The 26,311-nt window shown below is 37.3% G+C and overlaps 1 protein-coding gene across 1 annotated transcript in view; it reads right to left on the reverse strand.

Annotated features, from left to right (window-relative positions):
• Positions 1 to 23,549, reverse strand: part of SP4 (Sp4 transcription factor) — a 129,741-nt gene extending 106,192 nt beyond the window's left edge. Inside the window, exons 1-3 of the mRNA XM_077122213.1 lie at positions 23,339 to 23,549; positions 22,815 to 22,933; positions 20,739 to 22,302 (exon numbers count right to left, since the gene is read on the reverse strand). Of these exons, the coding sequence (XP_076978328.1) occupies positions 20,739 to 22,302; positions 22,815 to 22,933; positions 23,339 to 23,345 (1,690 nt within the window). The 5' untranslated portion in view covers positions 23,346 to 23,549. The remainder of the gene's footprint in view (positions 1 to 20,738; positions 22,303 to 22,814; positions 22,934 to 23,338) is intronic.
• Between the last annotated feature and the right edge of the window lie 2,762 nt (positions 23,550 to 26,311).

The raw sequence follows: 26,311 nt of genomic DNA on the forward strand, positions 1-26,311 counted from the left end.
TCCATAACATGATACAGAGGCATACGTGCAAAACCGCAGCTAACATCATATCCAATGGTGTAAAACTAAAAACATTCCCTCTAACAGCAAAACTAAGATAAGGATACCCGCTGTCAACACTATTATTTAACATTGTACTAGAACTATTAGCCAGAGTGATTAAGGAGGAGAAAGAAATAAAAGACATCCAAACTGGTAAGGAAGAAGTAGAACTTTCCCCATTTGCAAAGGACATTATTCTATATATAAAAAATCCTGAAAAATCTACAACAAAACTACTACAGCCAGTAAACAAATTCAGCAAAGTGGCAGAGTAGAAGGTCAACACCAAAAAATCAGCAGAGTTTTCATATAATAGTAATGAGCAATTTGAAGAGGAAACCAAGAAAATAATTCCATTTATGACAGCCACTAAAAGAATCAAATAATTAGGAATAAATCTAACCAAGGTTGTGAAGGACCTACACTTAGAAAGCAATACGGATTGCTAACTCAAAGAAGACCTAAATAAATAGGAGGTTCTGTATTCATGGATTGGCAGACTAAGTATTGTTATTGATGTCATTTCTGCCCAAAGCAATTTACAGATTCAACACAATCCCAATCAAACTTCCAACAGCCAACTGTGTAAACATGTGTAAACAAGCCAATAATCAAATGTACAGGGAAGGGTAATCACTTTGAAAAAGATGAACAAAGTGGGAGAATTCACACTTCCTTATTTTAAAATGTATTACAAAGCTACAGTAATCAAAACAGCATGTTACTGGTGCAAGGAAAGACATACAGACCAAATGAACTGAATCAAGAGTTCAGAAATAAACTCTTCTACGAGCACTGATTTTTGACAAGGGTGCTAAGTCCATTTAATGGGGAAAAAACAGTCTGCAACAAACAGTGCTGGAAAAACGGATATCCGTATGCAAAAGAATACAGGTAGATCCCTACTTCATAGAATATACAAAAAAGAACTCAAAAATTAGGTCAAAGACCTAAATACAAGAACCAAGACTATAAAACTCCTAGAGGAAAACAGAAACACCTTCAGAACCTAACATTCTGAAGTTTCTTAGACTTTATACCAAATGCACAAACAACAGAAGAAAAAATAGATAAATAGGGCTTCATCAAAATTAAAACCTTTTGTGCATCAATGCACTTCATCATGAAAGTGTAAGTACAGCCTACAGAATGGAAAAAAAACATTTGGAAACCACATATTTGATAAGGGTTTAATATCTAGATTAAATAAACAGGCCCTAAATTAAACAACAAAAGATACAACTCAATTAAAAAATGGGCCAAGGACTTGAATAGAGATTTCTCAAAAATAGATGTACAACGGCCACCAAGCCCTTGAAAATTTCTCAGCATCATTAGCCAATAGAGAAATGCAAATTAAAGTCACAAAGAGATATCATTTCACAGATGCTATAATGGCTAGTATTAAAAAAAAATAGAATATTACAAGTATTGTAGAAGAGGTGAAAAAATAGGGACACTTGTTCCCCATTGGTGGGAATGTAAAATAGCTCAGCTGCTGTGGAAAAGAGTTTGGCAATTCCTCGGAACATACAGAATTTCCATATGGCCTAGCAATTCTACTTCTAGGTATATACCCCAAAGAATGGAAAGCAGGGATCCAGATATCTGCACACCAATGTTCACAGTGGCATGATTCACAATTGCCAAAAGATGAGAGCAACCCAAGTGTCCATCAATTGACAAATGGATAACAAAATGTGTTATGTACATACAAGGGAATATTACTGAACTGTAAAAAGGAATGAAGAATGATAGATGTGATATCAATGAACCTTGAAGACATCATGGGAAGTGAAATAAACCAAACACAAAAGGACAAATATTCTGTGATCTCATAAATAATATGAAATAATCAGGATAAGGAAATTCAGAGTCAGAAACTAGAATACAAGTTACCACAGGCCAGGACGGGGGTAGGGAATGAGGAGTTAATTCCCAATTCATACAGAATTTCTGTTTGGGGTGATGGAAAAGTTTTGGATAGGGATGATAGGGATGGTAGGGATGGAAGAACAATATTCTGAATGTAATTAATGCCAATAAATTAAATATTCAATGTGATTAAAAAGGGAAATTTAGATTAAAAAAATTTTTTAAAGTATACCATAGGATTCTAGAGCAGCTAGAAGGAGAAATGAGAGGACAGTATGGTAGCCCATGACAAACTCTGGAATCTATCACGTAATTGCTTTTTGAAGAGTACTTTGAAAACTATTGCTTTCTTATTTCTTTGCTTTGTATATATGTTATACTATACAATAAAAAAAGTTTAAAAAAAAAGTAAACCATAGGGCTGTACAATACAGTGAACCCAAATGTAAACTACAAACTATATAGTTAATAGTATAATTATAATGTTTCATCAATAGTAAAAAATATGCAAAGTGTTAACAAGAGGGAAAACTGCATGTGTGAGCAGCATATATGGGAATTCTGATTCTCTGCAAGAATTTTCTACAAACCTACAACTTCTCTAATAAAAAACAGAACTTCCATGAATTCCCAAATAAACCAGATTATTCTATATCATTCACCCATGAGTTAAAGTCATACTATAAAATGAAGCTGCTAAATGCTTTATTAATTATGATCAAAAATTTAATTTCTCTTATTTTGGTAATTATAGGCTCCCTGGGGAGCAGATGATGTAAAACTGTAGAATAAACTATTATATAGTATTTAAAAGATTTTCGTAGGCAGAGGTTTAACTTCTTTCCTCATTTAGTTATACCCACTTAATGACTTACATTATATTATTAAAACTGTATTTTTTAAATTCAACATAAATTTCCCACTGTGATTTAATTATATTATATTTTGTTCTGTTATCTGAGGAAATAGAGAACTATCATTTGCATCTGCATAGAGGGTGATTTTTCTCAGGCTTCAATTCTCTCTCTCTCTCTTCCTTAAAACACAGTAAACTAAATTTGATCTAATATTTAATAAGGGCCCAGCAATACAGAACATAACATAACCCTACTTTATCTCAAACATTGTCTATCTGTCTCTTAATCTTAGGCCATCCAAAAGAACACCCCTATACACACACAAACAAAAAAAACAATGTACAACAACAACAAAAATATTTTTAGAAAGGACCCACCAAATTCCTAAATCAATTTTTGGTACACTATAATTCATTAAACTCTCTATTCAACAATTCATCCCAACATTAACTCCGTTCACAATATGATTATTTGACCCAGTCAAATATACCACAAAAGTACAATAACTGGAAAAAAATAACACTAAATTACCTTGTTTAAAGGCTGCCACAAGTTTTATGTTTATGATTCTAACACCAAAAGCAAAATAACACGAACAAAAGAAAAAGAGCAGAGATAGAAAATGGGTAGACTGTGGACAAAGCTATCTGGATTCTATTATTAAAAAGTAGTCTATGAAACAGAGGGTACAAGGGTAGTTCAGTGGTAGAATTCTTGCCGCCTTGTGGGAGACCTGGGTTCGATTCGTGGTCCATGCACTTCCCAAAATAGAAACAGTCAAGCAAAACAAACAGTAAAAAAACAAGCAAACAAAATTCAACAAATGGTGCTGCAATAATGGGATACATGGAAAAATAATGAAATGTGGCCCCACCACATAGTATACCAAAAAAAAAGAAAAGTAATCTATAAAATAAAATTTAAATATATTGAATTTTAAATTATAGTTTTGCTACCTGGAGAAATTATATCAAATGAAACAATTACTTAGCAACCAAGATGCTGCCACTAGGGATGTAAGAAAACAAGATTAACTTTAAGGCCTTATTCTCATGAGAAAGGGGAGAAGCAAAAAAACTTGTCTGCAATATCCTTCCAAATAAAAATACAACATTCGAATGTGTATCCTAATCCTCAAGGAGTCAGACCTGGATTATCCTGGCTTTGCCAATAACTAAAGATATGATTTGGGTAAACAAAATATTCACTCTGGGCTTTAGTTTTTTTTTCATTTATAAAGAAAAAGAGCCAAACCAAATATGATCTTTATAGACAGTTTAAAGATAAGAATTTTTGTCATCTTCCATTCAGGTTAACAAAAAAGTTCATATACACACATACATATGTATATACAATACATATGTATATATTTAGACACACATACAAACATATATACAATACTTATCTGAATCTCTATTCAAGACACTTCTAAAGAAGATTTTATTTAAACTTAATATTTAATACTATCCCTTAGTGGTAAGATGCTTTGGGAAAAGGACTGTAAAAATCAGTGGCTCAATTAAGTAACAGAGAAGTCTCATTTCTACTGGATATTTATTGGACACTCAATATATATCAGCATTGCACGATATGCTGCAGAGATATAAATCCAAGTAATAGAAAATAAGACTACAAAATGCTTAACACACAAACACACACACAAACCCATTAATTTAGAAGAAAAAGATAAAGGTAAACTTACAATAAAAATAACAGTTAACATCTATTGACACCTTTGGCATTTACAAAACATTTTCACAAGTTCTTCCGTTTAATCCTTAGAAAGACCCTGTGCAGCAGTCAGTTTGTTATTCTCATTTTACAAGTGATTTTGACGGAGGCTCAGGAAAACTAAAAGACATCCCCACATCACAAGTGATAACTGGTAGACCAGGAAATTGAGCCCAGGTCTTGATTCTTGGTCTACTGCTATTTTCACCAGCACCATGGTGCCTCCTTCAAATTAAGTTCAATCTATAGACAATTAGAAACAAATAGCTACTCACAACCTCTAAGTACTGCTCGATGGGACTTTATTGTAAGAAGAGTGGGTTAGCATTATACTGAAAAAAACATGTAGGATTCTTAATAACTAATGGAACACAAATTCTTTATTACACAAATACTACTTGTAGATGGTATATGAAAGAACAATTTTCTTTCTTGTTTACTTCCATCTAACAGAATGCTAGGTTTCACAAAACTATTTTAAAACATGCTTCTCAGAGAGCCTTTTTCTCAGTAATGATGGGTAATTAAATATATACTTTTAAAAAGTGTTTCTATAAATTTAGATAAACCACAAAAATGAAACCATTCGGTAAATGCATTCTTTGACTTCTCTGCAATTCAGTATTTAAAGAAGTGCTTCTTCTCAAGGTAGCACTATAACCTGATATTAAAATACATTTATTCCAGTAGCTGTGAGACTAAAAATGGAGTTCTTCCAGCTTTAATACCTCTGGCATAAAATTCTAAAGTTCCAGCAGATGAAGATACTACTGCCTTAAACTTCTTGGACTACAGAGCAGTTGTCATATTCCCAACTTTCCAGAATAAGTAAAGAGTTTTCTCTTTTGAAAATTATGATCAAAGATCCACCTAACTTTTCTACTTCTAAATTTCTAGATTTTACACTATTGTTCCTCAGGCAACTTAACTACAATGTCCAAATCATGAGTTGCTAAGGTAATAAAACAATTAAGTAGGGTTGGGATAGTTACTGAAAAGGAATGAGCATGCAGACAGCAAGGACTATGATAAAATCTTTGGGCTGAAGATCAGGAACTAGCTTTTGGAAAGGCTTAAATGTAATAGTGAATAGGAGAGCTCTCCACAAAGTTGTGTGGCAGCAGATGCTACCATAGGGCTATGCTGCTTATAAGCTAAAGAAGCTTTGGCCTGAATAGAGTCATACTACCTGGCTTTAAAGCGCAGCTGGTCTCTGATCTGGCATCTTCAATGCTGTATCCTCTGGCAAGGGCATTTTGAGAAGTCAGAAGCTACAGATGGCAAACTGAATGGCCAAGGGTTAAGGGCCTGGTCCCCCATCTTTGCTACTGCTCAAGGTTAGGCATGTGTCTATGTTAAAAGGATGCTGGTGAATTATTTTCTAAATAAATTCTGTGAATCCTTAATAATGATTCAAACCTAGAGGACTGCACTTCTTTAAGGAGAATACTGTTACAGTCAATATTGGATTTGACTTCAAGGATTTGTCAAAACAAAACAAAACCTTGCAATTGTGTAAAGGTTGACATACTTTCATTCATAGTTTTACTTCAAAAGTAGTAATCAATATGATTAAAAACCTAAGAATATTGTTAAATGATACTTTTAAAAGCCTTTTTTTTTTTTTTTTTTTTTTTTGCATGGGCAGGCACTGGGAATCAAACCCGGGTCTCTGGGATGGCAGGTGAAAACTCTGACTGCTGAGCCACCATGGCCCACCCTAAATGATACTTTTCCTGAGTTTTCTCCTGGCTCACTGAAATAAAATTAAGCTCAATTTGGTTTCACACATCGGTGCTTAAAATTATAGAATTTTTAATTCTGCAATGGTCTTTTAAAACATTTCCCTCAAATATCCCATTTACAAACAAACAAATATTTCATTGCACAAAAGAAAAAAACAAGGTATCCATTCCCAAAGGTCACCCAACTATTTAAAGGCACAGACAGCCTGCTACCCAGCATAGAGCTCTTTTTTAAAATATGTCATGGTTACCTAGGCTCATCATAAACTGCTCATGGAATGAAACATGTTTGCTTTCCAATGTGAAAAGTATACACAGTTATCACTACCAGTTTAAAAAGCTGCCAAGAATCCATTTAATAGCACTGAAAGGTGTCTGAATACTTTGGCTTTAAAAATCAAGTTTGTCTTTGTGGTTTGGGATGGGAGGTGGAGTTAAGTCGGGGTGTAGAGACGTGTTCTATTTTTTTAGAATTACCCCCAAATGGACTGGTACCCTGAATGATAGGCATGCTGGTTTGAAAAGGTTTATGCACTCTAGAAAAGCCATGTTTTAATCCTAATCAGCCTTGTGAGAACCACCGTTTCTCTTAATGCCTACCTATTCAGCACTACAGGTTGGAAACTTGATTGGGTTATTTCCATGGAGATGGGACTCAATCAATGGGGGTATTAAACTTGATTATATAGAGATGTGACTCCACCTATTCGGGTGCATCTTGAATAGTTTACTGGAATCCTACAAAAGAGGAAACATTTTGGAGAAAGCAGGAGATTCAGAGAGAGCAGAAAACACCACAGCACCATGAAGCAGAGTCCACCAGTCAGCGACTTTTGGAGATGAAGAAGGAAAATGTCTCCTGGAGAGCTGGAAAGGAATCTAGCAGATGATGCTGTATTTGCCATGTGCCCTTTCAGCTAAGAGAGAAATCCTGACCGCATTCACAATGCGCCTTTTCAGATGAGAGAGAAACTTTGACCATGTTCGCCATGTGCCTTTCCACTTGAGAGAGAGACCATGAACTTCATTGGCTTTCTTGAATCAAGGTATCTCCCCAGATGCCTTAGATTGGACATTTCTATAGACTTGTTTCAATTGGGACATTTCCACAGCCTAAAAACGATTAACTTGCAACTTATTAAATTTTCCCTCTTTAAAAGCCATTTCTGGTATACTGCATTCCAGCAGCTAGCAAACTAGAACAATAGGGTAGGGTGATTAAACAAGGAAGGTGATTAATAGGTTCACAGATAAAAAATAAAATACCCTTAAGTATATCCGCAATATGTTTCTAATGGGTAAATGTATATATATATATATGTACACACATACACAAGCTTATACACACAGATATATAAAATGAACTCCATCACATCTTTTGGAAATATGGTCTAGATTACATTTTTGTCATTCTCATATACGATGGATGTACTCTGGTATACTGCTGTCACCTATAAATTTTATGTAATTGTAAACTATAAAAGTAAATTTGTCTTCAGTTCTCTTTGATAGTTTTATACTAAAAAGAAATGAAAAAGAACCTCTTAAAACCTTTCATAGAAACTATGATTTTCTTGGTCCCAAGGCTGTATGATGAAGCAGAGAGTTTTGAACCCCATGGAGTAATTTGTAACACTGGGCAAGTTATTTAATCTTTCTGAGTCTCGATTTTCTCATCTGTAATTTGATGATAAGAATCTAAGACTAAGAGAATCTACAACTCACCCAGCACAAGGTGTAGGCTCAGGGAATAGAGAATATGTCTTTTGTTTTCCCAGTTAAAACAATATTTGGTTACAGTAGCATACATTCAAATATTTATTATTTATCTACTACAAAATAATAATGAAGTCCCACCACCCTGTCTGTTAACTGAGCTAAAGCTACATAAAATGACAAGAAGGATTATCTTAAGAACGCAAACTCTATCATATAGTTCATATCATCTTTGGGTTTTCTTAATGTCATTTCTTAATGTTGTCTCTTCAGAAAAAGAGCATAAATTCTTATCTGCTGACATGTCACATTCTGATCAAGAAGTCAGTCATAAAATACTGGCCTTTTAAAGCATTCACTTCTTTTTGGTTTCTACAAATATTAATGAAAATAAAACATAAGTTTCATATATGGCTAACATTATTGGTATCTATTTTTTTAAAAACTTGCTCAGAATTAGTCTGTAGTATAGATATTTTTTGTCAAGAAAATGTTCTTACAAACCTCAAATTCCCAACCAATACATGGTACCATAAAGTAATAAAAATACTTTTATTCTAATTCCCTCTATGGCAAATGTGCTCATACCCCCAACAGGAGACAAGGAGGAGAGCACTCAGCTAAAGATACAGGAATCAGTACCTTATGAAATAAACTACAATAATTACAATAAGATACTTAAAATAGTACTGCTTAGCTATAAAGTTGGATATGACAGTCCTGTTCACCTAGCTCTTACTCACTGACTTCATGAACTTGGTCAAGTAAATCATCAGTCTTGGTTTCCTGTTCTATAAAATGAGGCTGCCACAATCGTCTGCTTCACAGGATAGTGAAAAATAAGTTAATGTGTATAATACACACACACAAAGCGTGTGGCACAGTGTCAAACACATGACAGGCAAACAATGAATTAATTCCATAAATGATCAAAGGAAACAAAGTATATAAGGAGTACACAGTGAGAGATAAGTGAGAATGGTTAAAACACTGGGTTCTGGACCCAGAATGTTTAGGAAGTCTTTGTCTATCTTTTACTAAGTGGCCTTAAGTAAGTTATCTAACCTCTCTAGGCCTCAGATTTCAAGAAAAGAGAGATAACATCATTTACAGGTTATTCTGTAGATTAAATGAGTTAATAGGTCAAGTACTGCATATGGTATCTGACACATTATAAACAAGCAGTAAATGTCAGTCAAAATATAAAACAAATTTAAGGGTTAGAGTACCCTGTGCATACACTGTTTTATTCATGAAAGAAAACTGCATGATTTGTTTCCTCTTAGAACATTACAAAAGTGAGAGTTCAGTACTGCGTTATTCAAGCTAAAAGGAACATACAGATTTTTCATATCTATTTGCTGACTGAATTTGTGGATACAGTCTGTCAGTGGAGAGCCCATGAAAAGGATGAAAGTTCATCAAGATGTTACTGAAACCATTTACTTGCCCTATCATTAAAATCAATATAGCACTGACATCAAACCAATGAACACAAAAGGTGCAATTCTAGAAATAGAAATGCAAAATGCTTTAAAATTTTACAAAACTATATGAATAAAATCAAATATTTAATCAAATTTCTGCTTCAGCAAGCATATCATAAATTAGTCTTTATGAAAAACACCTGTCAAATGCTATCAGTTCAAACTGGATCACATGTAGATTGAAATACTTGGGAAAACTTTAGGATTTATAAACCACTTTAAGTATAATTACTTCACATATATAAATCCAGTTGGTACTCTCTGTCATATTCATCTAGTCTTTTCCTTTTCCCTCTTCTCTATCAACTCCCTGATCTAGCCACCCTCAACAACACCCAAACAGGGATTTTTCCACCCCCTCCCACAACCCAAGATCAAGTACAGGTACCCACTTACCACAGCACAGATCACTATCTGGTTCCTATACTTCTGTGCAAAAGCAGCTCCGCTTCTGTGAACAAAAAGCTATGGTGATTTGACTCATTATTTACAGAACTATACTAAACCTTCTCTGACTGGCCACTATAGGAAGCACCTACATAATAACTTCAGAGGGACAGAAACAACCTGTTAACTTTAAATACCTTCAATTTCTCCAAATTTCTTTCACTGCTAGGATTCTCACCTGCGTATGTCCACCAAAACATATGAAAAAATCAGATAGAAATTCCTTGTATTTCCCTTTATCACTTTTCCTTTCATGATCATAAACTCTCCCCTTCCTTTTCAAGAACGCAACTTGAACCTATTCAAAATATCTATCCATCCTATTCTCCTGTGAAGTCCAAGTTCTCCACCTGTGTCCTTTCTCTTAGGTCAATACCAGAGTTTTACATATAAGCAATTATCAGCAAGATGTGATACAGGGAAAAAATATACATGCTACAGTGCCCAACCTATAAGAGGCTTACAATTCAACTTCAGTGTACATTAATATTATTTGATTCAAGCCTGAATCTTGCAATACCTGTAGAATACTTCCTAACTGAATTTCTAATCTACAGGTAAAAATCTAACATAACCTCCAGTGGCCCTCTTCTTCCTCCTGATCCAGCAAATTCTTTGTCATCCTTTAAGGCCCAGCCCAGTTACAACTCCCTCAATGAAAAACATTCCCAGAATCCTACAACTAGAACTAATTTTTCCTTTCCCTGGGCTTCAGTAATACTTCATTCATAGCCTTTATAAACTAAGTACTCATCACATTGTAAGTTAATTAACTACATATATACACAGCATGCCACAGACTGTAAGATTTAAGTGATCATTAGACAGAAAAAAAAACTGTTAATTAAACTATGACATGACTTTGATTACAAGGTACATTTCAATTTCAAAGACATTAAAAATGTCAAAAAAAAAAAATCTGAGACACTAAGAAACATAGTATACTTCCTGTAACAGATGATTTATTCTATGAGGACAGCAAACATTCCTCACTTCATCTTCAGTTACTCAAAGCCTCTTATCACACTTGATACAGAGTATGGAAAAACAACAAGCAAACCCGATGCTTTTACCTAACCCCTTATCACCTCTTTCATGTCACCATTCTGTGTACTAAAGAGAAGTTCAACAACTTGTTTTTCACATTTACTTCACTGCCATAACTTTCTAGGGGCCACTGTGAATTTATGACTAAATTAACATCCTTTTTACCAAAATCCTGATTTTTAACTTTCTACACTGTTAGCTATAAAGAACACCTAAAAAATATCATTTGCATTGCAAATCTTTCCATTCAATTCCTTCTATCCATTAGACTCATATTTTCATGTTAGCTGTAAGCTTTCATGTCCATAAGAGGGCTTTGGGCTTTTCCAATCTTGATCTTTATCAAGCTCATTCCAAATTCAGCAGCTTGGCTCAACAACTACTATCTTCTTACTTCTCCACCCGCAAAGTCTCAACTACCCGCTTTCCAAACCAATCTTCAAGGCCTACTGCAACCACAGACAGCCTTCCTTGTAACACTCCAATCCACCGATTTCACTCTCATCCTTGTTTTCCCTACTTTCAATAGCCCATACTTAATTGAAAATTCCCATAGGCAGTTGAAGCTGCCATATAATACACAGGCCTTATCTCCCCAACATAATCATCGTTTTAGAACAGGTAAGTATTTCAGAGCTTAAAACAGGACCAAATTTACAGCAATTTAGTTCTTCCTGCATTGAAATACACTGCTGCTGTATATAAACCTCTCCCCATATACATGGTTATACTTCATCAAAGTTTATTGATAATCCTTTTATACAAATCTCTCGTCTTCTTCTGATATTTAACTCAAGCCAATGTCCATACTTGTAACAACTCATTCTCCCACCTTACTACCTCATATTCTTCTAATGGGTAAGAATCACTATGTAGAAATTTTAAAATTTTAATTTTAACAGCTGTTAAAATTTCTACATAGTGATTCTTACCATATTTTTCTGTACAATATTCAATATTTTGTATTTTCTGTACAATATTACCATATTTTTCTGTACAATATTCAAAGCATTTTTACAAATATTATCTCATCTGATCCTTACAACTCTATGGCATAAAGAGAGAAGGAATTAATACCACTATTTTACAAATGAAATAAGGGAGTGAAGCTCCAGTTATAATATATTTGCTCAGAGTGAAAGAGTTCACAGGGGGCAGCACCCAAGCAAAAATTTGAGTCCTAATTCTTGTTCCTATGCTCTGTGAAGCCTCTCAATATATATACTGGCCATAGCAATAAACCTGCTACTTAAATAGTACAGTATTTGCTACCTCCCTAAATTATTATCCCTAAGGAAGAGAACTCTCATGCATCTGAATTAGGACTTTTATGTATTTAAAGGGTCTCAAATATTTTTTACACATACCTATGACCTAGATATTCTGGGCCAGAAGGAAGGAAGGAAGGCAGGAGGGAAGGAAGGAAGGAGGGAGGGAGGGAGGGAGGGAGGGAGGGAGGGAGGGAGGGGAAATAGAAAAAGAAAAACACATACTAGATTTGTTTATTCCATAAGCTAAATTAAGTTTGAAGCTGTGAAGTGCTTTCCAGAGTTTGGACTCTATCAGGATCCTAGATTTTCAAAGTGCCCTGCAATTCCACTGAAGTAAAAATAATCACATTGTAAATATTAAAGTGACAGTATCAGCAATGACTATGTTTGAAGTGCTACTGAGACAAAATATCCTAATTACAAATACAGTGTTGGACACTGAAGTGTATATTTAAAGTACTAATATTTTAAAGGCAGTATTCACTCAATAAAGGGCAAATGATACAGAAAAATAGCACCTAAGAACATGGTCAGCAAGTCTAATAAATAAAGAAAAATAGAAATCTATTGATTTTTATGAATTAAGATATTGTATTTATTGCTTAATAGAATTCATCTTAGTAATATTGCTTCTGTAATAAGAAAAATGGTATAACTAAGAATATCAAAGTTCAAAACTGTGACCTTCAAAATCCTGAGAAAAAATCTCTAAGTACTTACTCAATCACAGAAGTTTAAGATTTATAGAGCTCTGATCATATCCTGGACAGAAGTACTCCAGAATAGATCAAGTACTCAAATATTCACAGAATCATAAATTTTAGAATTAGAAGCCTCATGCTTTATCTAATCAAACTTTCTACTTAGCACAAAGAATTCTTCCACATTCTTTAGTATTTCTGACAGATGGACATCCAATCTCTATTGCATAGTTCTAGTCTATACGTGTATATGTGTGTGTATACATATACATATTCAATTGTTTTCCTAAAGCCAAACAAAACAGAATTGTTTCATTTTTCTGAAATACAGCCCTTCATATGTCTGAAGGCAGCTGTCCACTTCCTCTTAGTCTTCTAACAATTAAAATTCCCTCTCTTTGATTATCACTAGTATAAAATATTTTTCATGCTCTTCATCTTGAGAGTCCTTCTTGCTATGCTTGCTTGTTTTTCAATGTCCCATTTAAAATGTGCTACCTGAATACAATATTGCAAATGTTGTCTGACAAGCACAAAGTATAAAGGAATTCATATTAAGTCAATAAATCCCAAATCATTTTCACATGTATTGGTGTTAAGTCAGGTTTCCCCTTCATCTTGTATGTGTACAAGTACCCCCTTCTCAGAGGATTTTACCTGTCATATTTATCTCGTTAATTATGGCCCAGCATCCCAGACTATTAAGATCATTCTAAACTCAATTCTATCCCCTATCATATTAAAAACATCTCCTGTATGATGAGCTTTGGCTCATCATTGAATTCAGTAAATAGCCATCTTTTAGTCTGATTCTGAAAAAACTATTAAACAGAACTAGGTCAAGGATAGATCCCTATGCCATAATACCAGAAACCTCTACTGAGGTTAACAATCAGTTAAGACTTTTCATATAACTGTGAAACCAGTTGTGAGCCTTTGAAGATATCATGACTCCCAATACCGAAATCAATATACTCTATGCTGACATTATTTTCTATCCCTGCTATATTAGCAAACCATCCTGGCACCCAATGATTCCTGAATTCTTTTTCAAGAGAAGTCAACTATTCAATAATTTATTCAAGAACTTTGTTAAGGATACTCACAAAGCTCATTTGTCTGCCTTTTCGGATAGTTTGAAAACTATCACTGGTATTTTCTCCATGCTTTATAATTTCTGAGTTACTGAAACTCGATCTGGAAGTTCCTTCTCACCCTAGGATAGTATTCAATTGGCTCTCCTTGACTTCCAAAAAGCAACTAACAGCTCTCATCATTTCAGGCGGATCTGCATTTTCTTTGCTGGTTAACAGAAATAGTGTGGAAAAGCTCTGCCTTTTCTGTTCTTTCTTAATATTACACCATTTTGCTCAAGCAAAATGTTCTGATTTAAAGACTTATATGTTGTTTAAAATAACTTTAAAAGTCTTATTTTATGTAGTAGAATGAATTATATACTCCATTTAGACATGTTATTAATCTCAATCCACATTCCTGTGGATATGAATCCACTGAAGATATAATCTCTTGAAGATGATATTTTTAGTTACAGTGTGGCCTAACTGAATAAGAGTGGATCTTAATCTGTATTAGTAGAGGCCTTAGAAAGAGAAAAAACCGGAAGCTAGATGTAAGAGAAAGCTATACAGGAAGAAGTCGAAAGTCAGAGGAAACCTAAGAGCCAAGGAAAGGAGAAGACATTGTCATGTGACTGGAGGCAGACAGGCAAGCCAAGGTATCCCAAGGATTGTAGCAAACCAGTACCAGAATGCTTCAGACTCTGGAAAGCATGTCTTGCAGATAACTTGACATTGAACTTCTAGCTTCAAAACCCTAAGTCAATGAATTTCCTTTAGTTAGGCCAAAACTAGTTAATGGTATTACTGACAGCAGCTCTGTAAACTAAGACACTTTATAATGAGTTTTATGAGCTTCTGCTTTCCTGATGGCATTCTTAAAATTTCATGCTGCTTTCTGTATCCTAAATCTTAAGCCCCTCCTTCCATCATTCACATACAGTATTTGAAAATTTAAACTTAATGTGGAGGTTCCCAGTCAGCCACACTAGTTTTTATTCACCACTTCTGTTACCAAGGGTCATAATCGTTGGTCAGTACCACAGAATGTCAGAACTAGAAGAGACCTTATCTGCAGTTAGTATTTCAATTTTCAAAGTTGTCTTAAAGGATGTAAGCATCCATAAAAAGGATGAAAACCAGTCTTTATCTGTGGATTTATCCTTGTAGTTTACATCACATGAACAAAAGTGTTAGAATCAAAGATGACTTTAAATTATGGCTTTAGGGCGGGCCACGGTGGCTCAGCAGGCAAGAATGCTTGCCTGCCATGCCAGAGGACCCGGGTTCGATTCCCGGTGCCTGCCCATGTTAAAAAAAAAAAAAAAATTATGGCTTTATCACTTACTGGAGGGCAGATTTTCTGAAAGAAATTAAAGTTTCATGGGGTTATCTGTAAAAAGGGGGAAGATACCTATCTTACTAGGATAACATGGTGTTTAAATGAGTTAATTTAAGTACTTAGCCCAGCACTTGACACACAGTAGGTTTTCTCCCTTTAGAACTCTCATTTAAAAACAAAATCAATTTCTAACTTTAGTTTGGAAAAAGATACTAAGACATCTCAATCATATAAAGATTTACTTGCCTACACAGAGAATTTACTACTTCTTCGGTTCTGAATTTACTCTTTCAAGAAACAACAAATAATACCACTTACGTTTCACCATTAAATTCAATAAAAAAGAAACCTAGAGATTTCATTTTTTACCAATATTGTACTCAACATACCAAAGCTGAGTACCAGTGAAAACATGTGAGAGTACCCAAACTCAAGCTGGGTGTCTTCCCTTTCTGTTCTCTTTGTCCTCAGCTAAATTTACTCATTTACTAGCAAAAGATTTGGATAACAAACCAGAAGTATCATAGAAAGACAAATGGCACAGAAGTCAAGATTCTATTCCTCACTTTGCCACAACGTATACACCAGTCTTTCAATTTTTGTGGAATTCAGTTTATTCATTTTAAAATAGAGCTAAGGAACATGGGGGAAAGGATGTTCAATTACCACTTAGTTAACTATAATTTCATTAAGCTTTATCTCACCACATATTTATATAAGCAATTTACAGTTCTCAATTTTCCTTTGCACAATTCACTCATTCACTAAGTAGCAAAATGGCCAGCATTATGAGCATGAGATCTTAGCACATATCTAAATCAGAAGCAAAGAGAAGAGCACATATTTTTCCTTGCTCCTCTCTCAATCCTGAAATCATTTTCAAATGATGCCCTTTTTTAAAAATTAACATGCTCTATGCAGAGTACTTTTTCATTTTCCATAGAACAAAAAAATAGGCAATGATATAGTTATATCACCATTATAAAATCTTAAAGGTCACACTATATATACATCATCTAATGGGTAAAACTAGCTTGATAGTTCAGAACCTAAATCCCTTGTACAGGGTACAAGATGTAAGTTCCTCATAATGAATTTAAATCTATAATGAACGATATTAGATGAAGACTTCAGAAAACTAAATTTATAAGTGTAAACCTGACTCCTCTGCAAAAATGAAAACAAAACCCAGGAGTTTATGTGTATATATACATATATATACACACATATATATATATATATACACTCAGGAATGTTATGTTTAAGATGCCTACTAGGGAAATCAAATTTATAAAACATACATGGCAAAGGGAAATTATATTTGGATTAAGCCTATTTGATTTCTACTAAACCTCTTTTCTACTTTCAGGAGTTCTGGGAAAAAAGTTTGGTGTAACAGGTAACTACTGGATTAAGTTTGGTTTTTAGACTAAATATGAATTTCAATAGTTTTCTTTGGTCCCCACTTTCATCAATAATGAAAAATGGCACTCTCATTACTGGTTCTGCTATATGTCAGGTTTCTTATTTAAATGCTCTGAAGAAGAAAAGGGAGGTAAGAGAGAAAAGTGCTTGAAGGGCCAGCAACATTTTATCAAGTCTAATTTTTTTGTATGAGAACTAGCATAAAAATGTCAATTTCCAATAAGATTAACATAGCAATATCCATTTATCCAGCAAGAGGCCTAAAGCATAATCTGATGCTTAAGACCCAAAACAAGTCAAACTGTTGGCCACAAGCATATTTGGGTATCAAAGGTCCCTGGCAAAGCCTAAATTCTTTAACTAATGAGAAATAACTCCTGAATTTCACCTTATCTATGTAGGACTCTAGCTACCAAAGAACATTATGAAAACAGTTCTTTTTGAGCAAAACACCTTTCATTTTCCTCACTTAATTAAAACAAAAGATGTTCTTAAACCAGCAGTCAATTGTTGCCTTTGTACTTAAATTTGAACTAGGGTTCTGTTCTTCTTTAGGTCAAAGGCAAACTCAGAATCTCAACAAGGAAATAAACAGAACGTAAAGGGTTCATGTAATTAGTTTCCACCACAATTCTAACTAATTATATGCTAGATTCAAAGCCTGGAACTCGGAATTTTCAACTGAGTTGGGAACACAGAAATACATGCTGAACACATTATCAAGGAAAGAGATTCCTACCTCCACCTTATTTCTTATTTCTACCCCTGCTGTCACTTATTTCATAAAACCAAACATGAAACTCCCCAGCTTCAGAAAACGGTTTCATTTGATTTGTCTTACAATTTTTTTTCCTTTTTCTAGTTACATTAACCCCTCCTCTATTTCTCCAAGAGTAAAATGAAGATGATAGCAAAGTTTTAGCCTTGTTTTCTAATAACTTTTTAAAAGTATTTTTTATATTTTAAATTTATATTTTGACCAGAGTTGTATCAAATGTTTAGAGCAATTTTTTTCCAATAAATTAAAGAAAACTGAATGATACCATTCACGTGAGGTTGTGGGATAGACATGAAATAACTAAATAAGCACTAAAAAGTGGATGAGGGACACAGAGCAAAAACTCTGAACTTTCAGTTCCAGTACTCAATTATGAAACGGTACAGGTACTTATTGTTCCTTCTCTCCCCTTCTCAGGCCAGTAAAGTACCTCGTGCCTTAAAAACTCGAAGCCAAAAGAAATTAGTGAAAACAAAGCTACTTCATTAGTTTTACTAAAACCATTCCAGGGCTTTGCTCTCAATTCCAAATTGCTATCTTTCTCCCACTAAGCTTTTACATCTTAATTCAGGAAAAGTTTTTCAAACACCTACTATGGGTATGCTAGGAAATGAGGTAAAATCTACAAACCCAAATTAACTGCATTGACTTGTATAAATCAGGGTACATTTCTGGTGTCTGTAACAGGACAGCTTCCAAAAATGAGCATATCTCTAAGAACCTCAACTCTTCAATATCAACAAAATTTGCAATCTTTAGTTTCAGAAAAAAAAAAAGAGTCCAATTATATAAAGTTTAAACTTCCTCACATACTTATAAGTGGATCCCCAAAGTATGTAAACCCTTCAAATAAAAAAATACATATATCTCTGAAAAAGAAAGAAAAAAAATCACACCTATTGAGACTGCTCAGTGCATACTAGCCAGTCAATATATATTTGTGGAATAAAAACTTTAAAGTTGTATCTGCTATCAAAATTCATTCACTGCCGGGAACTCTGATGATACAACTAGCTCAACACCCTCCTGCTTCCATAATCTATCTGCCTTTTGGTTCAAACCTGTTAATTACAAATACCTAGACCAGAGGTCCTGAAACTTTAGTGAGCTTTAGAATCACCTGGAAAGCTTACTTGAAATGCAAATTCCTTGACTCCGTTCCCAAAAAATTACAGTTCCAGGAGTTCTATATGCATTTGTAACGAGCCATTCAAGTGAATCTTAATTCAAGTTAGGCAGTGAGATAACACTTTGGGTAGCACTAGTTTGCCCTCACAATGGGCACTGGAAAAATTGGAATGTAATGGATATTAATCAGACAACAAAATAATTGACTACTTTTTAACCTAAATGATGTTATTCAATTCTCTTAATTAATTATAATTCACTACTGCTTAATAGGCATGACAAAATGTGAGCTAAAAAACTTTTGCTTTGACAGTGCAAACTGTTAATTAACCCACCAAGACAGACATTTTCTGAAGTACTCAAGTTGCTGTCAATGTTTAGAAAAAGAGTAGGACCAAAGTAAATGATGGATTTTTAATCTGAAGAAACACTTACATAACTGTGTTGCAACAGTTTTGGAGGAAAAAGTATCACACTCAAAGTATTCTTTGACTAGAATACCATGTGGTCCAACACGCAGCCACTAGCCACATATAGCTACTTAAATTAAAATTAATTAAAATTAAATAAAATTTTGGGCAGGCCACGGTGGCTCAGCAGGCAGAGTTCTCACCTGTCATACTGGAGACCTGGGTTCAATTTCTGGTGCCTGCCCAGGCAAAATAAAATTACATTAAATTTAAAATTCAGTTATTCAGTTGCATTAGCCACATTTCAAGTGCTTAATGGCCACATGTGGCCAGTGGGTAACATGTCAGACAGCACAGATGTGGAACATTTCCATCACCAAAGAAGTTCTTTTAGATAGCACAGGTTTAGAGCTAGTGGGTATCTAATAAAAAAAAAAAAATGTATTCTCAGTTCTCCTAAATCAGAAGGTTCTATATGGCATTTTCCAATTTTAATACTTTAGATATGACTGTAAAACAAGACCCCTGGCACAATTATCCTCCAACTTGTTTCAAAAAAGGTCACTCAAAAGTGATAATCTTATTCATTCCAAATGATCGAAATAGCAATATTTAACTGAAGAGGTGTGAAAGTATCAAAGACACAAAACCACAATTGGGTTTTCACCAAATTAGAATCAATGAAAAGTCTTTAGTAATAAGAAAACAACAGGTACTGGGCAAAATAAGAATGGTCCAGAAAGACTAGAATACTTCACAGGACTAGTTTTCCAAGTACATCAGATGTATCTCTCACAAGCATAACAAATAACAATTGCTTTATAATTGGTTTACGAATGACCTAAGCGTAATTAATATAAATTAATGACATTTTACTGTCTTTAACTGCTTTCTACGAACTCACACTAAAACAGCTATAAATAATCAACATAATGACCTGAACATTTATTTAAATATAATTTTATAAATAAAGGACTATTTTTGATATCACAATCCTACTACTTCAATAAATGTAACTCAAAATCTTGAGAAAAATCCCAATTTTAGCAGCAAAAATAGACAAAAAAGTTAATGGACAATCTGCAACTTAAAAGTATATCTCAACAGCATTCAGTTTAAAAACTAACAACCCATTGTAATAAAACAAAGGCATGGGTGACAACACATTGAACCTTGAGAAGTAACTTCTATTAAAAAACAGAGTTTTATTACACAGTAGAATGAAAACTTCATCAGAACCACAACTATATACTACTAATTCAGTGTGAAATCTGTCTGTTGAAGAAATTCATTGTGACTAGGGTTTTTCTGAGGAGTTCAAGTGTTCTCAAATGTGATCTCTAAATTATAGAAGGCAAATATGGTTCTAATCAGGAACAGCTGTGCTTCATGAAAGAACAATCTTTTAAGACTATCCATCTAACAAATTAAACACATAAAACCTAATACTAAACTCTACAAAAATTAACAGTTCCCTGATCATTATCGTTATAGTTGTTAGTATAATAGTCCCGGTTTCTTTAAATTCCTTATGATTATCTGTTTACTTCAGAGATCTATGACAAACCCAACAGTTAGTAAAACAAACAAAAAGAGCAATAACCAATATTATTAAAACCTATTTAAAAGATACTTAAAGAGAAGAGATGTAGTAACTTACCTGCAACACTAGTGATTGTAACTGGAACTCCCTGCACTTGAACACCTGCAGCACCCAGGTTGGCAACACTCACTGTCTGAAGGTTAGGCACTGATGCGAGCTGAGCAGTATTCAAAGTTATTGGGGCACCAGCGACAGCCACAGGTGCAATCTGAGCAAGCGTAGTGCCCCCACTTGAAGACACTGGGGTGATGGTTAATTGTTGGGATAACCCAGCATTCTGAACTTGCAAATTTGAAAGACTTTGAATATTCTGAACCTGTACAGTTTGCCAACTGATTTGCCCTGAAGGTGTTAAAGTTGGAGCCCTGATAAGCACCTGAGTCGGATTTACTGCTTGAAGTTGAACATTCTGCAAAGGTTGCTGCTGGATGGTCTGAATCGTCTGCCCTGACTGGAGTTGAAACGACTGTGGTGGAATGGCCTGAATAATCTGTTGCTGAGGCTGTTGGATCTGAATCTGTTGTAAGATAGGCTGACCTACAATTTGCACCTGCTGAAGAGAATTTGATTGATCTTGTGCATTCTGTAGTCCATTAGACTGAAGCTGACTAGAGCTCTGAGCTTCAGATTCAGTAGCAGCAGGTGTCTGAGATTCTTCAATGGCGCGATCAGAACTACTGGCTGTTGTGCTTGCATACTGGCCTGTATCTGCTGAGCTCACTAACGTGTCACTGCTCGTCAGAGAGGTTGAAGCAGTGGTTGTGCAGGTAGTGGAGGAGGAGGGCGATTCCGGCATGGTACTGGCAGAAGCAGTGGTGGTGGTGGTGGTGGTGGGTGTGGAAACTAACTGATTCCCATTGGAAGTCCCACTATCAGTGGTAGTAGTAGCAGGCTGGCCAACCTGTCCAGTCCCTCCTCCAGCAGTCACATTGTTTATCACTGGCAAAGCTAAAGTCACTCCTCCAATGTTAATTGGTAGGGTTGTTACAACTTGAGCCTGAGTACCAGGAAGGGTCTGTAATTGCAGTGGTATTGAAACACCAGGTCTAATTTGGACTGGAACTGTCTGATTTGCCAGGTTTTGAGCAAGTATATTCCCAGAAGCTGTCCTGTTAGCAGCCGTGAGGATAGCTTGATTACTACCTGCAGAAATGAGCTGAATTTGACCCTGCAGATCCTGTAGAGATGAATTACTAGTTGGATTGATTTGAATTTGCTGACCTTCCACTGTCTGAAGTTGTGGAATCACTTGGTACTGTACACTACCACTTGGATTTTGTACTTGTATGACCTGAAACTGACCAGGGGTAGAAGTGCCTGATTTAGTTTTTGTAGGAGATGCACTCCCGTTATTACTGCTGGAAGAACTAGATGAACTAGAAGCTGGTTGAGAAACATTATTTTCTTTTGAAGCAGAAGGAGTGGAGGCAACAAGTTGCCAAGCGTTTCCAGCAAGTTGTGTCGTTACCAGTTCTAGCTGTTGTGGTTGATTTTGAAGCTGCACCAATCCTTGGCTTGGATCTATAATAATTTGTTGTTGTCCAGTTGCTTGATTTTCACCAGGAGTCCCTATTTTGCTGCAAGTAGCTGCCAGTAAAGCCAGAGGAGAGGGCTGAGAGTCCTACCCAAAATGGGATGATAAAGGAAAGGGAGAAAAAAAAAAGTGGGCAGATTTAGTGGAGGCCAGTAGTTGGGAGAGGTTTATTTATTTGCTAACTCTAAATATCAGAACTTACTCAGAAAGTGGCAGAAATTTAAAAAAAAAAATGTGAACAAATGCAGTTAGAGGCCTAAGATATATGAATAAGGAAGCAGATACTGTAATATAAAGTTTAAATAAAAGGAAATTCCTAACAAACTTTCTTGAAGTGTTACTTGCCTAAATTTAGGATTCCTCTTGGGCATATAAACACTGTTTTCCTATAGTCTGAGTTACTGATGTAATTTTAAACAACGCTATAACCTCGAATATGTGAAATCTTTAGGAATTTGCATTTCAAGTTCCTCACTCTCAGAAAGATGCTTGAGTGGATAAACATTTTTATTCTGTTCTTCACTTCTGGGCATTTAAACGGAATAACTCCCTCTCTCCCCTAAGGTTCGGCATGAATTTTTTCATATGCTTGCTTTTACCTGGGAGCCTGAGGTTTTGGGTTTTTTATTGTTATTCTCTGGCTCAGAGGTTTTCCCTCCTTCTGTAGCCATCGCTGCTGCCGCCGCCGCCGCCTCCTCCTCCTCCTCCTTCTTCTGATCTGCAACAAACCCCACACAAACACGACAACAGGTTATTAGGATTATTATTACTCGTCTTTTCCTTGCTCCTTCTCCCCCTCTCCCCCCCCCCTCATTAATCTCCATAAACCCGCGATCCACGCACACCGGGAGGGGGTGGGGGAGAAGGAGGGAAGGGAGGAGGGGGATATCACAAAACGTGGTTTGAAACCCGACCCATCGGCTCCAGAGCAACACCCAGAAGGAGGTTGTTCTCGCTCAGACATTAAGACAAAACACAACCCTCCTTCCCTCCCCCTGATTCCCTCCCTCTCTCCTCCTCCTCCCCTTAAAGCATCACAGCGGCCCCGGGGGAGGAGGGAGAACCGAGCAGGGTCTGGGGAGGGAGGCGGTGAAGGAGACCGAGGGGGGTGGAGAATACGTACCGCTCATCCCGCATTAACAGGACAAACCCTCAGACGGAGACACTGGGATAGAGGTGGGTGGGGGTGGGGGCGAGGCGGGAGGAGAGGCCGGTCCCGCCCGCCCGCGGTGGCTCGGAGGAGGCTGTAGCTGGCACAGGCTCTGCCTCTTTTTCCGCGAATGGCCGCCGCTGGGCTGTGGCGTAGCAGCTCCTCTCCGCCCGAGCCCGGCTGACTCGCCCTTGATTGACAGCGGCGGCGCGCGGCGCGGGCGGCGGCGCGGGACGGGGGCGGGGCCAGGGCGGCGCGATCCCGGCCGACTCCCCACCCCCCTCGGCCTCTCTCAGCCGGAGCTGCCGACTCTCCACCCCTTCCCCCAGCGGATTGGCCGCCGACCTGCCGGGGGCCGGGGCGCTGGTGCCGCCTCCTCTCCTCCCCCTTTCCCAGGGTTATTCTTTCAGAGGCTTTTCTTTTCCTCCCTTGGCTTCTCTCGCTCTCTTTCTCTCGGCGTTCTAGCTCAGGCGCGCTACCGGTAGGCCCTTCATGCAGCCAAACTTGTTGTTTCAGGATATCCCGCCCCCTACTCATTTCCCAGCGCCCTCCCCTCACAAATCCGCTCCAGCATCCCTTCGAACTGTCAGTGAAGGAAAAAATAAGGCCATCGCTCATGCGAAGCGAGAGAAGCGGATGTAGGGATGCCCGAATGGTAGACAGCTTGGGTGTATCAGGTAAACTGCCCGCTGCCCCCGCGCAGGGAGCATGGCTTTCCTGAGGCGCATCCGGACCCGGGCGCTCTTTTTCCCTGGTTCGGTCCCTATTGGCTGGGCCCTGGTGACGCGCGCTGAGTGGTGGGAGGCGGGGGGCGGGGCCGCCGCAGAGCCCGTCGGCCCTGGTAGTTTCCGGCAGCTCCTTCAAAGCACCGCCTCCCTCCCGCCCCCGGCCGAGGCCTGGCTGCGGAACAGAAAGCTGCCCGAGGAGGCGGTGGCGGCAGGGCGTGGCCGGGGCCGAGTGGGAGTTGAACTGATAGAGGGGGAAGGGGGGTGTTGTTTGCCTGGGCCTATCCGCCGCGCGGGCCTGCCCAGAGCACCTCTGCGGCCGCCTCCTCGACTCCAAGCCGCTCCCCGCGGGGCTAGCTCACACCCGGAGCGCTCGGCGATTGAGCGGGCGGCGGCGTGGGGAGGCGGGGTTTGCTGTCCTCGGGGTTTGAATGAACCCGGCTTCTCTGAGTAGCGCCTTCGCCTTTCCTTTCTTTGCTCTCCTCTCCCCACCTCAGGCTCCCTGCTAAAAATCCGAGGCCTGTTTTCCCACAGAGAAGGGGCTTCCATTTTTATTTGTTGTCCCTCCGGCTGGCTGCTAGAGCCGACCAGTGACCCACTGGCCGGGGCGGTGTCGGGTTTTGCGGAATAGCCCGCGTGGCTGACGGACTCCTCACTCTTGCCGGCCTCACAAGATCATCGAGGCAAAGAAAAGCCCAGCTCCATGTGAGTCAGCCTCGCTCACAGTTCAGCATAAGCTTATGAGCAGATGTAGTTCACATCTGGCTGCACAAAGCTTTTCATTGTTAAAGGCGCTTGAGCAGTCTGCTGCCATCAGCTTTCCTCCAAAGTCTTGAAGTCAGAGTGATGCTGTGGAATATAACTAGCTCCTGACTAACTGTAACAAAGATAGAAATGAATGGCTTACATAAATATTGGCCTTGGGGAAAAGGCACTTTTACACACCCAACCCGGGCTTACCGCCACCCACTCCCTTCTTGCTCTGGCTCCACATGCAGCTTTGGGCCTTTTTGTCTCCTACGGAGGACTGATGTGCTGCAGTGGTAGGGAGGTTCCAGGTGCTGCGCTTGCTGGTATTTGCTTGTTAAAGTAATTGCAACATTGGCTGATGATAAAATCATGCATCAAGACAAAGCAATTAGAATAAAGAATTACATGGCATTGTCTGCCCCATCTTATGAATGATCAAACGATCCTTTAAAAAACCCTGCTTTTCCCCATATAGAAATATGGAAACCTCAAAAGTGCTTTTTGCATTTACAGATACTCTCCTTAGATCTGATTTTTTTTTTTCTCAATTCACCTCTGATGAAGACATTTTGCAATTTTATGAATTGGGGAAATCCTTGTAGTTTCCTCATCTTAGAAAACCTGCTTCAGAGGGCAGTGTCAGTGGCTCTGAACCACAGGTTAAAAACAAATGCTTGTCCATGAAGTATAGATCTACAAAGTGTACTAAATATCCCATGCTCTATAGATGATAATACTAGTATTCATGAAACGTGGTTAACAAGCCCTTCCTTTTATGGTGAACCAAAAAGTCTAAGTCTCCTGCTGAGCTATGAAACCTTGGAAAGATAAGATAAACTAATCACTTCTCAGGCATCATCGTTTTGTTATCTGTATAATAAAAGGTTTAACTGGGTGAAAAATTTCCTAAATTAGTCATTCCCACACCACTTTCCCAATTTACGCTCTATACCACCTATATCATGACCGACTTAATATTTTTCTTTACACCACTACTTTTTTCCCCTAAAATCATTTATTTAAAGAGGAAAGTTTATATCACTATTGTAAATGGAAAGCCAGTGTCATTTACCATAGAGTGGAAGTTTAAATATGAACTGAACAAAGCAGTTGCCCTAAGAAGATTTCTTCTTATACTCACATTGCCCACAAAACAGTGATTTTCAAACGTTTCTTAAAAAATCATGACACAGAAATATATTTTATCTGATGACCCAATGTGTGATACATGCACACACACAATCAGCTGTTTTATTCAAATTATTAAACAGCAACACTGATCACTGACTAATTCATCACTGCCTTAGAGGCCCCCTCCATTCTTTACCTGTGTAGTTGCTACAAGGAGGAGCTCCCCTGAGGGTAAGGGAAAGCATTGGGGGCAGTAAAGGGAATTAGACCTAGTTCTTTCATACATAGCAACAACAAGTAGGGGCATATCAATTATGTATCTGTTGAATATGAACCAATT

The sequence above is a fragment of the Tamandua tetradactyla genome, chromosome 1 (genome assembly GCF_023851605.1).
Source record: "Tamandua tetradactyla isolate mTamTet1 chromosome 1, mTamTet1.pri, whole genome shotgun sequence".
Taxonomy (NCBI): Eukaryota; Metazoa; Chordata; class Mammalia; order Pilosa; family Myrmecophagidae; genus Tamandua; species Tamandua tetradactyla.